The 17,413-nt window shown below is 36.3% G+C and overlaps 1 protein-coding gene across 1 annotated transcript; it reads left to right on the forward strand.

Moving 5' to 3' along the window:
* The first annotated feature begins 3,273 nt into the window (after positions 1-3,273).
* LOC113272285 lies at positions 3,274-17,131 on the forward strand. Its single transcript, XM_026522143.1, has 3 exons — positions 3,274-4,305; positions 16,901-16,969; positions 17,069-17,131. Exons 1-3 carry the CDS (start codon positions 3,274-3,276, stop codon positions 17,129-17,131), a joined length of 1,164 nt encoding a protein of 387 aa, XP_026377928.1.
* The last annotated feature ends 282 nt before the right edge of the window (positions 17,132-17,413 follow it).

Consider the following 17,413-nt stretch of genomic DNA (forward strand, 5'->3'; position numbering starts at 1 on the left):
ATATTTCAATTATATAACAAAATATAATTCGGAAAATAAATAGCACAGACACCATAAGTTTTGTTAACGAGGAAACCGCAAATGCAGAAAAACCCTGGGACCTAGTCCAGATGAACACACACTGTATTAAGCCGCTACATACACTAGCCTACTACAAACTAACTTCGGTATGGACTGTAGTTTAACCCCAATCAATCTCACACTGATCCAAGGTACAGTTGCGCTCGTTACGTCTCTGATCCCAGCAGGATACTACGCACTTGCTTCCCTTAGCTGATCTCACCCACAACTAAGAGTTGATACGACCCAAAGTCGAAGACTTTAATAAACAAATTTGTATCACACAGAAAAGTCTACATGAATAGATAAATATGTCTCCCACAGAAATACCTACGAGTTTTGTTCCGTCTTTTGATAAATCAAGGTGAACATGAACTAATTGATAAACCAGACTTATGTTCCCGAAGAACAACCTAGAAATATCAATCACCTCACAATAATCTTAATCGACTATCGAAACAAGATATTGTGGAATCACAAACGATGAGACGAAGGTGTTTGTGACTACTTTTCTATCTTGCCTATCAGAGACATTAATATCAAGCCAATCTTACAATGTACTCAAATACGATAGAAACAACAAGATCAGATCACGCAACTATAGAGCAAATAGTTGGGTCTGGCTTCACAATCCCAATGAAGTCTTCAAGTCGTTAACCTACAGGGTCTCAATAGAAACCTAAGGTTAAAGTAGAATCGACTCTAGCTTATACAACTAGTATCACACATGAGGTGTAGGGAATAGGTTTCCCAGTTGCTAGAGTTCTCCTTTATATAGTCTCCAAATCAGGGTTTGCAATCTAAGTTACCTTGGTAACAAAGCATTCAATATTCACCTTTAGATGAAAACTTGATTAGATTCAAGCTAATATCTTTCAACCGTTGGATCGAACTTAGCTTGTTATACACAAATGAAATGTAACTTCATTTAGGTTTGAGTAACCGTACCTAAACGTGTACACCTAGATGGTTCAACAATAGTTAACCAATGGTTAGCCGTATGAACACTTTCATATCAACCTTATTCATCTTCACCATAACTAGTTCAAATGACTCAAAAGAACTAGTTAGAGAGTTGTTCAATTTCTTAGATCTCATAGAAGTATATAAGACACAATCGAAGCAAAAACGATTTTGATTCACTCGAATCGGTTCATGAACGTTATAGCCACGGTTGCAAAGATTGCATTTTTTAATTTATAAATGTCTTAGTTCACGAATAAACCGTTTTTAGAAAATAACCCACTCAAGTATGCATATCGGTACGCATACTTAAGTACCCGGATTGAGCTTGGTTTTAGTTCACAAACTCCAATATAAATTCACGGGATGTGAACTTCCGGCAGTACGCGTATGGGTACGCGGAATTTGCTCCGGACATCCTAAGCCAGTAAAGTACGCATACTTTGGTTCAAGGATTTTGGACTTACACAAGTATGAGTTCACATACAATGTTTATATCCATTCATGGTTATATATTCTAAACTCTCATTTCAATTATTTAAACATTCTTAGAGGATGTTATATCGTGGTTATTCACACACTATTTTTCATCAAAGCAATTTTCAAGAGATTGAAACAATCAACATGACTTCCTTCACGAGTAAAGATGAACTTGGCCAAAGCGAAAGCTTACCAACACATATTTCGAGAAATAGATAAGCGAGATAAACTCGGCTCGGAATAGCAAATGTGTATAATCAAAGTCTATGTATCAATACGACTTTTGTCTCAAGATAGGAGATAGAATATATGGACTTTTGAGTGATAGATAAGTTCAAGTCTCCACATACCTTTTAGTCGAAGAAGATCCACCAGTTCCTTGAGTAGTTCTTCGTCTTTGCATGATGAACGCCATGGAGTCTAGAGCTCAACTACACTTACTATCCTAGTCCGAGACTTAGCTATAAGTAAATTAGAAATCAAGACTTATAGTTTTGGCAACTAAACTTGACAAACAAGTGATCAAATTTTAGATAGTGGTAAATAAGGTTGTCGTTAAAGTTCGTTCACTCAGACTTGTGAAGATTCGTTTTAGACTCAAATCAAAATAGAAAACTTAAGATGAAGTTACAAGTGGAGAAGGGGCCAAAGACCAAGAGAAACTCATTTAAACCCATGAGTTCTTGTTATCACATTGAAGAGGACGAAAATACGAAGTCAACGGCGAAAAAACTGAGTCATTCTGAGTTCGTATGAAGAAGTTATGAGCAAAACAAGAATTTGGAAGGCTAAAAGGGTAAAATGGTCATTTACATGAAACTGCTATTGGCACCCTCCCATCTGCTAAGGCGCGACCAAGTTTGTCTACTTACCATGCCAGGAATATAAATTGGAGTTTGAGGTGCTTGTTGCGGTCGGTATTGATGTCGACGGAAGTTTGGGACAAAAAGGGTAACATGGTCATTTTACAGATAAAAGCTATTGGCAGGTCAGAAAATGTTAAAGGTATCCATTACGGTCGAAGTTTAGTAGGCGGTGCATCCAGAGAATCAATACGGGCAAGGGATAATGGCACCATTGGGTGTAATTAATTGAGTGCTCATTTGGTTGCATATGGGTCCACTAATATTCATGTACGCATGCATGTGAAGGAGGAGAGCTATATCTTTCTTTTGTTAACAAAGAAAATTGAAGTGTTCTTCGGCTATTCATGGAGATATTAATTGGGACATTGCTGCTGCACAAGGTTTTGAAGTTCAGAATCTTACTGATGTTTGGCAACAGGTCTTCATCTTGATCTCTAGTTTTATTTTTATAATTATCTTTTCTTCCGCTTTCGTTTTGGTTTTTAATTTTTAATTTTTGCCTTTTACTTTGCATTTTTTTCTTCACTTCATCATGAAAATAGTTTCTTGGAACTGTCAAGGTATTGGCAATCCTCATACTAGGAATTATCTTAAATACTGCTTGACTCAACATGATCCTGATGTTTTTTTCCTCTCGGAAACTAGAGCTAAATCTGATAATATGAGATTATATCTTACTCACACAAGATATCCTCATTTCTTGTTTCATTCTTCTATTGGCCTTTCTGGTGGAATTGCTATTGCTTGGAAAGATGGTGTTGACTTAGAAATTATGCACACTTCTGCTTACACTATTCAAGCCATAATTCATACTCATGATAATCATCCTGACTTTTTAATCACTTTTATGTATGGTGCTCATAATACCCTAGATAATACTAGTCAATGAAATTATCTTTTAGAGATGAGCTGCTATGTTAATATTCCTTGGGTGCTGATCGGTGATTTGAATTTTACTATGCATGATTCTGAAACTCATAGTTCTGTTAATCGGCCTCATCATGCTAGACATGTTAGGAATTTTGTTCAACAACTTGGGCTTGTTGATTTGGGTTACTCTGGTTCTGATACTACTTGGTCTAATCATATACAAGGAAATGAACATGTCTCTGTTCGACTTGATAGGGCTTTAGTAAACAATCTGTGGATTAATAATTATACTGCATCTTATCTTCAGCATTTAGTACCTATTGCATCTGATCATAGTCCAATCATCTTAAATACCGTTTCAACCTTCAATCGGCAGTCTCCTTTTAAATTATACAAATGGTGGTTCCAAATTCCTTCTTGCAACACAACTATAAATCAGATTTGGAATCACAATTTTTTGGGTTCGCCTTTGTATCAATTTTCAAGTAAGCTCAAGTATATCAAAACTGAACTTCAACAATGGAAAAAACTACATTTTGGTAATATTGAAGCAAATCTGCATCAAATTCAGACTCAACTTCAACTGTGTTATGATAACAATCTGCCTGCTACTCATCCTCGTACTCGGTATCTCACTAATAGTTTGCAGACTTGGTTGTCCATTCAGAAGGAATATTTTATGCAGCAATCTAGTGATAAATTCCTTGAAGCAGACATGAACACTTCTTATTTTCATTCTATGGCAAATTTTAATAAGCGAAGATCTCATATTCATGCTATTCAAGGGCCTTTGGGTTTACGGTATAATTCTAAAAAAGATATTGAAGATATTTTTTTGGCTCACTATTCTTCAATAACTAACACTTTTGTGCCTCAACATCAACCAGATATTTTGCAGTTGTTTACACCTTGCATTTCAGATTCAGAAAATCAAGATTTAATTCGTCTTCCAGATGCTGATGAAATTAAGGAAGTGGTATTCAACATCAGGCCATGGGCTTCTCCAGGAAACGATGGTTTTCAAGCGGCTTTTTATCAAAAGTGCTGGGATACAGTTGGTTCAGAGGTAATTTCAATGGTTCAGTATTTTTTTACCAATAAACATATGCTTAGAGCCATGAATCATACTTATCAAGTCCTGATTCCTAAAATCCATCATCCTCAAACATCTTCTGATTATAGACCTATTAGTCTTTGTAACGTTAGCTATAAAATCATTTCTAAGATAATAGCTAACAGATTAAAACCTTTTCTATCAAAGATTATTTCACCAACTCAAACAGCCTATGTTGCAGGAAGACATATTCAAGATAATATCATTATTGCGCATGAATTACTGCACACTTTGAAGAATAAAAATATTAAACATGCTCTAGTTGGTATGAAGTTAGATATGTCGAAAGCTTTCGACATGGTAGAATGGCCTTTTTTGTTGGATATTCTTCGTCATCTTGGCTTTCATTCAGATTGGATTGCATTAATCGAACAGTGTATCTCTAAAACTGATATTTCTTTTGTAGGATCAGAATCTCGCAACAATAATATCTTAGCGAAATTATCAACAACACAACAGCGTCGCAGAACAATTTCAGAAATGATATAATAAACGACGTCAGCTAAAATCATGAGAAAGATGTGATGGTCCTGCGAAAATTAGAGAGTTTACGAGATTAAGATTTGTAAGGTTGCGAGAATATCACAAGTCATTTCCGAAAATAAAGGACAGATTAGCTGTCATCCACTATGTATTTTCCTATAAATAGTCGTTCAGTTGTAAAGAAAGAGGAGGATCTTTTGTGAGTAAGAAACAAGTAAATAGGAGAGAGAAAGTCTAGAGCAGAGGTCATTCTTGATTCCTTTATCTTTTCTTGTAAGAATATTCAAAAATTGATCAATAAAATTAAGAGTGTAAATCTAAAAATGAGTTGAGTAATAATGAAATCATATGAGGGGTGTAGTGTAGGATTTCCTGCAACTACATAATGGCGCTAGAAACAGGGACTTCAAGATCGAAAGTTGAAGATTGTTGTTGAGAATGTTCAAATCAAGAAAGTGATTAAATAAATCAGTGAACCAGTTAAAAGAAAGATGATTAGAATTAATGAAGATGACAAAAGATTAGAGTGTAATATGATAACAAAAACGATGGTTAATGAATTCCATGAAAACATCAAAGGAAGAATACATAAACGAAATTTTGAAGGAAGGAAGGTTATGGCGGTAGAAAAGACATCACCCTTGAAAGATTGGGAAAATAAAAAAATTACATTCATGGCGGCAGAAATACCAAAAGAAAATTTGAACCAAACATCTCCGTTGGTTATTACAGAGCCTATTACGCGAAAAGAGAAGGAGACAACAACAAAATCCACGGGAGAATGAATATTGAACAGAACTTTAATCGATACAGGAAGTTCAGTGGATATAATATTTTATCATGCATTCCGAGGAATGGGATTTAAAGATGAAGAAATGTCCAGTTCAACATATTTTGTTCACGGCTTTGGAAAATCCACAACAAAACCTAAAGGAGAAATAGTGGTACAAATTCCACTCGGAGAGATTAAAACACACGTAACACTGTGCGTGGTGGATATGGAATCGCCATATAATATGTTATTAGGAATACCATGGATACATGCGGTAAAAGATGTAGTATCAACGTTGCATCAATGTATTAAATTCCCCACACCAAATGGAATAGGTGAAATCAGAGGAGATGTTGACAATGCGAAATTATGTCATCAAATTGAAGTAAAGCATTATGAAGGACAAGCAATAAAGAAACAATTTCGTAGAAAGTTGGCAAAGGAAGCAAAGAAAGAAGAAGAATTTAGAGTATTTATGATAAGGGAAAAAGAAGGCAAAGGAATACCCAGCGAAATTTCGGAGGAAGGAGAAGGACCTGTGAAAACAATAAAAGAACCAACACCGATGGGAGAACCTAAACCCAGTTACACTGCCGCAGAACCAACAAAAGAAATAAACGTTGGGACTATAGAAGGACCTCTAATATTGAGAATTGGAACCAAAATGGATGTGGAAGAAGAAGAAAGAACTGTTAACCTTTTGCGAGAATATAAAGATGTTTTCGCAGGAAGCATGGATGAGATACCGGGAATAGATCCATCAATTGCATGCCACAAGTTGGATATTAACAAAAATGTGACACCATTTAAACAGAGAATAAGAAAAATTGCAACAACTTACCATTCCCAAATAGAAGAAGAATTACAGAAAATGCTTGATGCGGGAATCATAAGAGAAGCTAAATACCCAGAATGGATAGAGAATATGGTCATTGTCCCAAAGAAAAACAAAGGAATCAAGATTTGCATAGATTTCACTGATTTAAACAAAGCTTTCCCCAAAGATAGTTTTCCGTTACTAGATATTCCTCAAATGGTGGAATCCGCAGCGGGAAACGATAGAGTATCGTCTTTAAATGGGTACAAAGGGTATAACCAAATGCCTCTCGCTGAAGAAGATCAAGAACATACTGCTTTCTTCGCCCCTAGAGGTTTATATTGTTACACAAAAATGCCATTTGGTTTGCGAAATGCGGGAGCGACATACCAAAGAATGGTAGAGAAGGTGTTCGCAAAATGGATACACAAAACATTAGAAGTATACGTGGATGACATGTTAGTAAAGAGTAAAGAAGCTAAAGACCATGTACAAGACCCGAGGGATATTTTTGAACAAATGCGGCAGTATAACATTAGGGAGGAGCTAACCTTGTATGGTAGAAGTACGCCTCCTTGAAGGGGAAACCAGGGGGAAGATAAGGGCGGCACCCTCCATTAGGGAGCTGATAAGTGTCTTAAGACGCAAATGTCATAAGGCTTTATATTCGCAAGAGTATTAAGGCTTGTCATATTTGTGCAACAATCCTGAAGAGGCAATAATACAAAAGAAAAAGATAAGACGAGATCAATGGATTTTCGCATGAAAGTGCGAAGACGTCATGCGATTTCGTCGCAAGACAGCAATGTCATGGGGATTTATTTTCGCAAGAATATTTAGGCCTGTCATATTGTCGCAACATTCCTGAAGAGGCAATAATACAAAAGAAAAAGTTAAGGCAAGATCAATGGGTTTTTGCATGAAAGTGCAAGGACGTTCTGCGATTTTGTCGCAATGACAAGAGGTGGCATAATAAGACCTTTAATTAGGAATGCAAAATAAGACCACATGATAAAACAAAATATTTATAAGTATTCGTAACAGATTATTTTTTGCAAGAAAGATAATGAGAGGCAAGTATGGGAATCAATAAACAAGAAGCATTATCTTTCTCATCAGCAAAATACTAAAAGGAAAAATTGATTCCAAAGTTGGTTGAAGAATATTATTCGCAAAAGTGATGAAAGTAAGACAATTCAAGAAGAAAATTCACCAATGTTCTCAATATCGCAAGCCTCTCCTTCATTTCGGTTCTGATCTTCGCCTTGACTAGCACCTTGATTATCGCCATCAATTACTTCTTCAGGAGAGATTTCTTTCTCATTTTTATTAACACCAGCAGATGCTTCCTTAGAAGGAATTTCTTCTTCACTTTCCAAGAGATCATCCTCTGCACCACTTTCATAATCATAATCACTATCAGCAGGACGAGGAACTTCATCATCATCTACTTCCAAAGGTTCAATTAATGTAGGAGGAAGAGATTTGGACAAAAAAATATCATTTACAAGGACTTCAGCCCGGAGATGAACTTGACGAAGTGCTCTCTGATGATTCCTATCTTGAATATCCTTAAAATAAGCAAGATAATCAAGTCTTCTTTCTGCTCGGTCGCGAGAACCAGTAAGGGCAGAGACGAGCAATGCATTTTCTTTGCGAATTTTGGCATATTTAGCCTCCAAAACAGAAATGGAGGAATGAAGATTCTTCTCAGACTCTGCGAAAGGTAGAATACAAAATTTCAATAAGATGAAGAACTCAGAGAAATATGACAAAGAAAAGATAGTTAAGGCAGTCAAACTATTATGACTACCTTCCTTTTGCGAAATAAGGTGTTGAATCAAGGACAGACAACTATTCTCCCAACGGTCCATTGCGTCATCAAATTTATCTCCAACTAAACCTTTAAGTCGAGACTGAAGATTTTTCTCTTTAGAAATAAGAAAGGCATTTTTCTTCGCAAGAGAAGAATAAGATTCTTCTAATTTGGAATATTGTTCTTTAAGTTGATTCGCCTTTACACTTAAATCTATTCTACCTTGAATGAGTGTATCTCTTTCAGCGATATATGACTATGTTACTTCTTTAAGTGCATTTCTCAAAGAGCGAAGAGATTGCTCTTGGTCATCACATATTTTCTGAAGAATGATAAGTTGTTGCGAAGATATCGCCATCTTGTTTAAACAAGTTCACTTCACTTGAGATAAGGTTTTATTCTCATCTGATAAAGTTTCCATCCCTAAATTAGCTTTAGTTAAAGAATAAGAAAGGCGAGATACTTCATTACTTAATAAATCTTGTCTCTGAACTAATTGGGTATTTTCATTGGTAAGATTATTTATATGATCAAGAGAATATGAATAGAGGTTATCTAATTGGTTATATTGATCCATCAAAATTTCTTTATCAACACGGGCTTCTTCAACAGAAGATTCAAATTGATATCTCTCCATTATTCGTTTCTGGTTTAAGGCTTAACATGCGAAAGAGGGATTTCAAGGATAATTAAATATGGGAAGGATAAAACCATTAAAAAGTAAAATTGAAGACATGGATAAGAAAATCATACCTCTCAATTCATCATTCTTCTTGCGAAGATTGTCACAATCCAACAAAACATTCTGAAGCTTTTGATTTTCGAGACGAAGAGCATTACACTCTTTATCCAAAGCCGTTTGCGAAGCAGCTCTGTCAGAACCTAAATGGTTACTCAGAATTTCGCAAATATTAGACTTGATAAGATCAATAGAAGACTTCTTGCCATCATCCAGGACTTCAAATAAAACTTTGAAAACAATATCTATTCCTTCCACGGTTTCTTTCGAAAGAGGAAGAGACTCAGGTAGAGAACTGGCAGTGATGGAAGGTTGAGAAACATTCGCAATAGGAAGAGAAGAAGTTTCATTCATAGAAGGATCAACAAGGGGGGTTTCAATCATTGAAAGGTCAGCTGAAGAAATGAAGTATGAGGCAACTTTTTCGCGAATTGGAGATAAAGGTTTATCTTGCGAAGATGTCGCAGGAGATTTAGAAGAGATGAGTAAGTGGAATGGAACGAAAGTTTGAACAATTTTAAGGTGGCGAGATTTCTTGAAAGGTTTATTGACATCCTTATCACCTTGCGAATTACAATCCAGATAAGAAACAGAGGCAACAATATTGTTATTAGAAAAGGATAGTGTTTCTTACTACCTTCTCATTCGCAGACTTTCTTTTATGCGCAACAACCTTATGCTGCGGTTTGGGAATATTAGGGTTCTGTTGTAGTATTTTTTAAGGGATAAATAAGGGATTCGTTTCTCGGACTTGAATAGATTTTTAAAACATAAATATATACAAAATTGTCACAGGATCAAGAGTTACTAGGATTCAGGATTCCACCATAATTATTCATATAATTATTATATTTTTTTCCAAACAGTTATAGTTCAAATAAAAGGACTCTCATTCTTGCCAAGGTATATTTTTAGAAGATTAACTGTAAATCGAAAGCATGGCATATCAAAAGTACTAAGACCAAGCATAAACCATCAAAAGAAATGACAATCAATTAAGAAAAATCATAAAACATTTAATAAAAGTGCAAGAAGTCATAAAAGAATTAAATATAATTTTTATATGCATAAAGTACGTCTTCCTCCATCATCCCAGTGTTGGGGTTTAGCCTCTCATATTAATCATGTTTTCAATATACAATTTTATACCCAACAAGTTGATAAAATGATGAGAAAATGCTAAACAGAGATTTTGCAACAGTTATAAGCGTTACAATTGCGTTGTTAACTGTTGCGATGCATAAACTTAAGTGTAGGAAAGAACGATACATACAGAGCGCTGTAAACAGCGACACAATAGAACTGCTGCGGGAACTGTTGAAGAACGACGCTTCTGTAGCGTCAGTTCTTCATCTTCTTCCTCTCACCAGCAGCAGCAGAAACTTGCACTGTGTGATTTTCTTTTGCTTCTCTTTGCTTCCTAGCCTTCCCTAAACTCTCGACAACCCTTCTCTACCAACCCAAGATGCTATTTATACAAACAGGAGGAAGAAATCATTCACAATAACTCGAGAATCATCCTCTTTACTCCTGCCAGTTCACGAGAATCATTTTTACGCTGGAAAGTGCTTCAAAATATCTCCCCATCAATAATGTATAATCCACAATCAATATCTTGCCTTTACTGCATATATATTTCCCGGAATACAACCCAAAAAATCCCCGTATCTCTTCCTCTGTTTTATGAAAATATTATTTCCTGTTTTGAATCAAACAGCGTGTACAACCCATTTTGATTGATTCCAACATGCATGTTAACTCTGTTAATATCAATCAAATCTTTCCAAAAGATTCCAGCCATTGAATCGATCTCCAGCACGCCCAAAAATCAATTGGTAAATCTGCCAAAGAGAAAAGATATTTTCCCGCCAAAAATCTAAATTCAAATGAAGAAGATGACTGAACCAAACTGGGGGTGCGAATAGCAGTTGCTGTCCTGGGGTGTAAATAGTAAAGAAGGTGCCCCTTAGTAAATGAGGTGCCCCTTAACCAATGATGAGAGTCCGAATAACAAATGACCTTCAAGGGTGCCCCTGGCAACTTTTCGAGCTGATTTTTCCAAAAATGTTTATTTCCAAAAAATACCTAAAAAACACACAAAACACCAAAATTAGTACAAAATCGAGTGCCAACAATATACAGTATTGAGATCAAATTAGACACAAAAATGTGTCTATCAAATACCCCCAAACTTATTATTTGCTAGTCCTCGAGAAAATTTATTCTTGAAAGGAAAATCATTTGAACCCCTAGGTAGCCCTAGTGGCGGAGTGTTGTCTCCAGAGGATTTACCAGAGGTGTACCCACAAAACCTTTACTCCAGACCCTAGCTAGCTACACAGAATCTTGGAAAGCACTAAAGAACCTCCTTGGTTGGCATACAATTATTGACTCTAAGAGGAAGAACCCTGATGCGAAATTCCAATTGCTGTACACGAGTTTGCACTCAAGCATACTAAAATTCATATAAGTGACAGAGCTCTACTAATATAGTTTCACGATGGACATCATACTCGGAGTCAGACTAATCACATAAAAAGATTAAGAAGATGGAAAAAGAAAAATGTAGATGGTTGAAAAGAGAACGGTGTTTCTCATATCTGTCTGAAGGCCTCTGCCAAGATGAACCTAACCTAAATGACTGAGATACCGGTCTGACTAATATTAACACACTGGCATATACAAGGGAACCGGTGGTTAATAATCCTAACTCTAGGTCAACACAACTGGCATATACAAGGGTACCAGTGGTCGACTTTATTAAACACACATTTATTTAAGAACTAACAACATGATTGGACCTTGTGGACCCAAGCGCATGTTTCTTGTCAGCAGATTACATGGTAATTCCCGTGGATCCTGCATTCCACGCTTGTTTAGGCGACGGAGACAGGGAGAACACACACATATTGCTATCCAAGTGTTAGTATTTATTCCGATTGGTCTACTGGTCTGGGCTAATTTTTTTTTTTTGAAAAGGTAACTCAGTCACTCTATTTCACCCTAGCAAAGGTAACAACTTGAATCGTGTGCCCACCAAATCACTTGAAATAAAAGAAAACTGAAAATAGAAAGTGAAAAGGACTCGACGAGATATGGCGAAACTATCATGTTATTTCTAACACCTGAGCTCTGTGCTTTTATGAATAGACTCTATAGATGTTTCCATCTAGTCAGATTGGTTCCTCAACTCCTAAAACAAAAATGTTTCCATCCACTTAGATTGGTTAGTGCTATCCTTAATAGGCGTAAATTTCTAGGCTCTGGAGTTTATTTATTCATACTGCAACTAAAAAGTTTCTCCCATACCCCCAAACTTAAATCTAACATTGTCCTCAATGTTCTAAAGATGAAATTAAAAGCATGAACAAGGAGAAACTGTTACCATTTGAAGCAAAAGAGATAAGGAAATATATTACCGTGTTGCATGAGATTGGGTTACCTCCCAAGAAGTGCTAAGTTTAATGTCTTCAACCAGACTTAGGAAAGATTAGTCACCTCGAATCATATAGTAACAGTCGAAATAACCGTGGGTCTTCAAAACCAAATAGAGATGACCAAAGGAAACTGCAATAAACCAAGAAAATGAACAAGGCTAGCAACCCCTTACCTAGTTTCCTGATTAAGAAATTTATATCTAATTGTGGTTCAGGTTCTATGAAAGGGTCTAAATAGAAAATTTTCATTGGCTGCGTTTCTTCATAGGTGGGATCCGAATCATTAGGTCCTAGAGTCTGGAAAAACTCAAATATGATCTTAGAAGCGCACAATAATAACCTAAATAACTGAGGATCCTCTAAGTCAATAAGATTTGACTTACATAATTGACCACAATGAGAGTAGTGGTCTTCCTTAAACAGATGTGTCGACCCTAATCTCCTAAAGTAATTAGGTTTAGTCTCAAAACTTAATAATTAACACATCTGAAATTTATATGTTCCCACAATTGGTAGAAAAGTTTTTGGTGGGAAAACAAAGTCAATCTTGGTATTATTTCCTGGGCTAACCTCATCAACCAGAGGATGGGTTTCTAACAGTTGAGACTCGTGTTGAATATTATTAAGTTCGGGAAAACGAGTACGAAGATAGTCTTGTAAGATGGTTGAGGCATTGATGTCAAGTCCCACGTGAGGGATTTTTGTAAGAGTTAAAGAACATGGAGAATGATAATCACCCCCAAACTTAGAGTTTTCGGCGTCTCTAGGTAGACTGGTCATAATCTCCCTAATTTCTAGGTCATCAGATTCCTGAAAGTGGGCGATTGATTTTTCTAAGTCAGGTTCATCCCCGCTAATCTCTACGAGTTCATCTAAGACTATTGTTTCTAAATCGTTTGACTCGAAAACAGTACTCTCAAGATAAACTGGTTCCTCTAAACCATCATCGGTTTCGTAATCATCGTCTAAAACGGGGGTATTTCTAGTCAAATCCTCGTCCTTTTGAATAGGTAAATAATTATTAAAATTATTTGGATTTGAACTAGAAATATCATTATAATCATCAACACCATCCTCCTCCTCATCATCATCACAATATAATTTTTGATATTCACGAATTCTCAAGCTTTGTTCCCAACTACATGGTCTATGTTTATAGTATTTCTCATAGATCGTTAGAGGTGATTCCTCAATAAAAGTTGGAGTATCCATATATCGCTGCCCACGTATATATTCACCAAGAGTCATTTCCGAAGACGTCTCTTGATAACGAGAATTTCTAGACATATATTCTCGCAACGTCATCGCAGGTGGCGTCTCCTCAAAAGGATTCATCACCGAAGAAATATAAACTATAGAGGGATTCTATACAATCACAAACAAGGCCGACTCGACTACACCAAGCAAACCTAAAGATTTCTAGCAAATAAAAAGAATGATGGCTCCACTTAGATTGTTTCTAGACCAGCTTCTATTTCTCGAAGGGGAATTCGTTACAGTTTGAGCAACCCCTCTGGATCAATCCGAGCTAATGTGAGATGAAACTAAGGCGAGGGAAGCACAATGGAGATTTGATACCCAAGGCCTCACCGGCGTTACAAGGCGGCTTGTTTCAACTTCCAGAAGTCACCATGAACTTTGAAGTTGCTTAAAAGGTAACCAATATCCTTTGAAATTTTTTCCTAACAAGCTCGATACCCTATAGGTCTCTTTCTAATCAGATTTTAAAGCTTGGGTTCGCGTTAGGTTTTTTTTTTCCTAAAACGGGCAAGAAGGGAACGGTGATGAAATCCGAACCCTTATCTTGTTTAGGCCAGACCTTGCCCTTTACTAGAAAAATAAAGACAGTCTGGTTCGTCCTCAAACAATTATCACCTTAAGGTATACAGTAACTCGCTTGCAGGGGATTCGCGAGTGTTTCGATTGGACTTACCTCCCGTACCAGACGGGGGATGAACCGTTGTCGTCGACTCGGGCCACGACTCCTATGTCGTGTACGAACCCGAGGGGCCGAGACGATATAGTAATCGTCGCCCTTCCCTGCACACAGTTTATATAATTTTTTTTTTTAATAATAATACCCTTCTGTAGGGTTAAAAAAATGAATAAAGTCCAATTGTCCAGAATAAAGTCCAAATAAAAAGTCCAAAAATTACAAAAATTATGAAAAATAAAGCCTATTTACAAATTCTAAAAATAAATAAATAAAAGCTATATACAAAAAAATAATAATAATAAAAATTAAATCCTAAAAAAAAAAATTATGTCTTTTTTTTTCTTCTCCTTTAGCTTTTAGCTTTTTGTTCTCAAGTCCTTAGTATTCCACTTCGAACCTGTAAATCAAAGACACAAAAAGAAACGTAAAAAGGAACAAATAATAGTAAAAAAAAAAAAACCTAAAAATTCTACCTAAGCACAAATCCGCGTCGGCGGCGCCAAAATGAGGAAGAAATGGTGGCTCTGCAACTCGATTTTTCTTCACTCTGTAGCCTCCAAAGCTTCCCCAAACTCTCGACAACCCTTCTCTACCAACCCAAGATGTTATTTATACACAACAGGAGGAAGAAATCATTCACAATAACTCGAGAATCATCCTCTTTACTATAGAATCATTTTCTTCTCCTGCCAGTTCACGAGAATCATTTTTACGCTGGAAAGTGCTTCAAAATATCTCCCCGTATAATCCACAATCAATATCTTGCCTTTACTGCATATATATTTCCCGGAATACAACCAAAAAATCCCTGTATCTCTTCCTCTGTTTTATGAAAATATTATTTCCTGTTTTGAATCAAACAGCGTGTACATCCCATTTTGATTGATTCCAACATGCATGTTAACTCTGTTAATATCAATCAAATCTTTCCAAAAGATTCTAGCCATTGAATCGATCTCCAGAACGCCCAAAAATCAATTGGTAAATCTGCCAAAGAGAAAAGATATTTTCCCGCCAAAAATCTAAATTCAAATGAAGAAGATGACTGCCCCCTAACCAAACTGGGGGTGCGAATAGCAGTTGTTATCCTGGGGTGTAAATAGTAAAGAAGGTGCCCCTTAGTAAATGAGGTGCCCCTTATCCAATGATGAGAGTCCGAATAACAAATGACCTTCAAGGGTGCCCCTGACAACTTTTCGAGCTGATTTTTCCAAAAATGTTTATTTCCAAAAAATACCTAAAAAACACACAAAACACCAAAATTAGTACAAAATCGAGTGCCAACAATATATAGTATTGAGATCAAATTAGACACAAAAATGTGTCTATCAGGTTCTGAACTGTAAATTTAGTGTTGGAGGCGCTTTTGCTGAATTAAAGAGAGTATGGGAATCACATAAACAACATCAAATAAGGCAATAAACAAGATCAATTTCAGCAAAACCCATAAAGAAGAAAAAAAAAACTAACCTTGATGAATCCATGGAAAACAGTAGCAGGAAGATTATTTCGAAGAAAATTAAGAACGATGAAGATCTGTAGAAGAAATAGTATGAAGATGAAGAAGAACTTAAAAAGATTGAAGAAGAAAGAAGAAAAATTGCAATAACGGATTTGCAGAAGAACGATGAAGTTGCAGACAAAATAAAAAGAAAGAAAAAGAGAATGAGAAAGAACATATATATAGGGAATTTTTCCTCGAGAAGATAAACACGATTAATACGGAAAAATATAAACGGTTAAAAAACAGCGGTTACAACATCATGTTGATATGGGGCTGCTTCAAGGTTTGAAAATTGGTAAGCATTGTCCTGCAATTAACCACCTATTTTTTGCAGATAATTGCTTACTATTCTTTCAAGCAAATGCCACTCAAATGAATCTCTTGAAAGATCTGCTGCACATCTTTGGTCAGGCTTCAGGTCAGGTGATTAATATGCATTTAGGATTTATTTTATCAATAAAGCCATGAGGAAGAAAAATCTATAAAGAAGTTTCAAGCAACAAGGAAATAGAGGAAAAGCGTTACAAATTGTCAAACTTTTATGAAGTTCAAGGGTTATCATCAACAGTTGAAGCCGAAGACGAAGACCAAGAAGATGAAGAAGACGAGCCGAAGACGTTTCTGTTGGATGCTGTGAGAGTGGTACTTTCTTCACTGCCGATCGGATGTGAAGATGGTAAGTACTCCCATCCTTGCTATAGTGGTTGATTTCCTTTCTTAGAAATCATTAGAAAAAGTCTTTTATTTCCCAAGTTTTTGTGGGGTCTCCAGAAATAATTCGGAAGGTTTCCTTCCCACCATTCAACGTGTGCAGGATTTCTCTCTTCATTCCTACCTGCACACATGTGAGACCCATCAAAAATCCGTCTTATTGAGTGCAATTATCATAAAATCCTTTTAAGTGAGATAGAAGTCGAGGCAAAATGCTTATTGATCGCTCTCAAACACGCATTCGCTCATTATGGTGTGATTATTTCTCACTCAACATTTGAGATTGAGAATATGTTCTTTGGTATTTCTAACTTCTTATTACTAACATGCAGAAATTCTATGTCCTCATAGATCTTTGGATGCTTGGGACACTGGAATGCTTTGGAGTTGGAGTTGGTTTTGTGGGTATACCTCTCGTAAGCCCTCACATGGGTTTTGTGGGTATACCTCTCGTAAGGCCTCAATGAGAGAAGTTTTCTGATTTATGTTTAATTATTTAGGAAAGTGGGAATTTGGTGCGACATGGTACATCAGAAATGGATGAACTGATGGTGCAATCGTAGACATGTAAGCTTCACATGGGTTGACAGAAGATCAGATGGTTTAGAAGTCGTGTATACAGTTGTTGGGCGCGCTCCGTTACACCAAATCAGCACTATTTAAATTCAGATAAACGGAAGTTCTTCTCACTGCCACTACACCTTTATCATGTCCGGATTTGGCGGGAATTGTGCGGTGATTCTCTTGTATAAATAGAGGTCGAACACTGGAGAAAGATTCACTTCTTCCTTTACATTCTTCTCCGGTGAGAAAGATAGAAACACAGAAAGCTTTAGTTTTTTTAT

Source organism: Papaver somniferum, chromosome 4 (assembly GCF_003573695.1).
Source record: "Papaver somniferum cultivar HN1 chromosome 4, ASM357369v1, whole genome shotgun sequence".
Taxonomy (NCBI): Eukaryota; Viridiplantae; Streptophyta; class Magnoliopsida; order Ranunculales; family Papaveraceae; genus Papaver; species Papaver somniferum.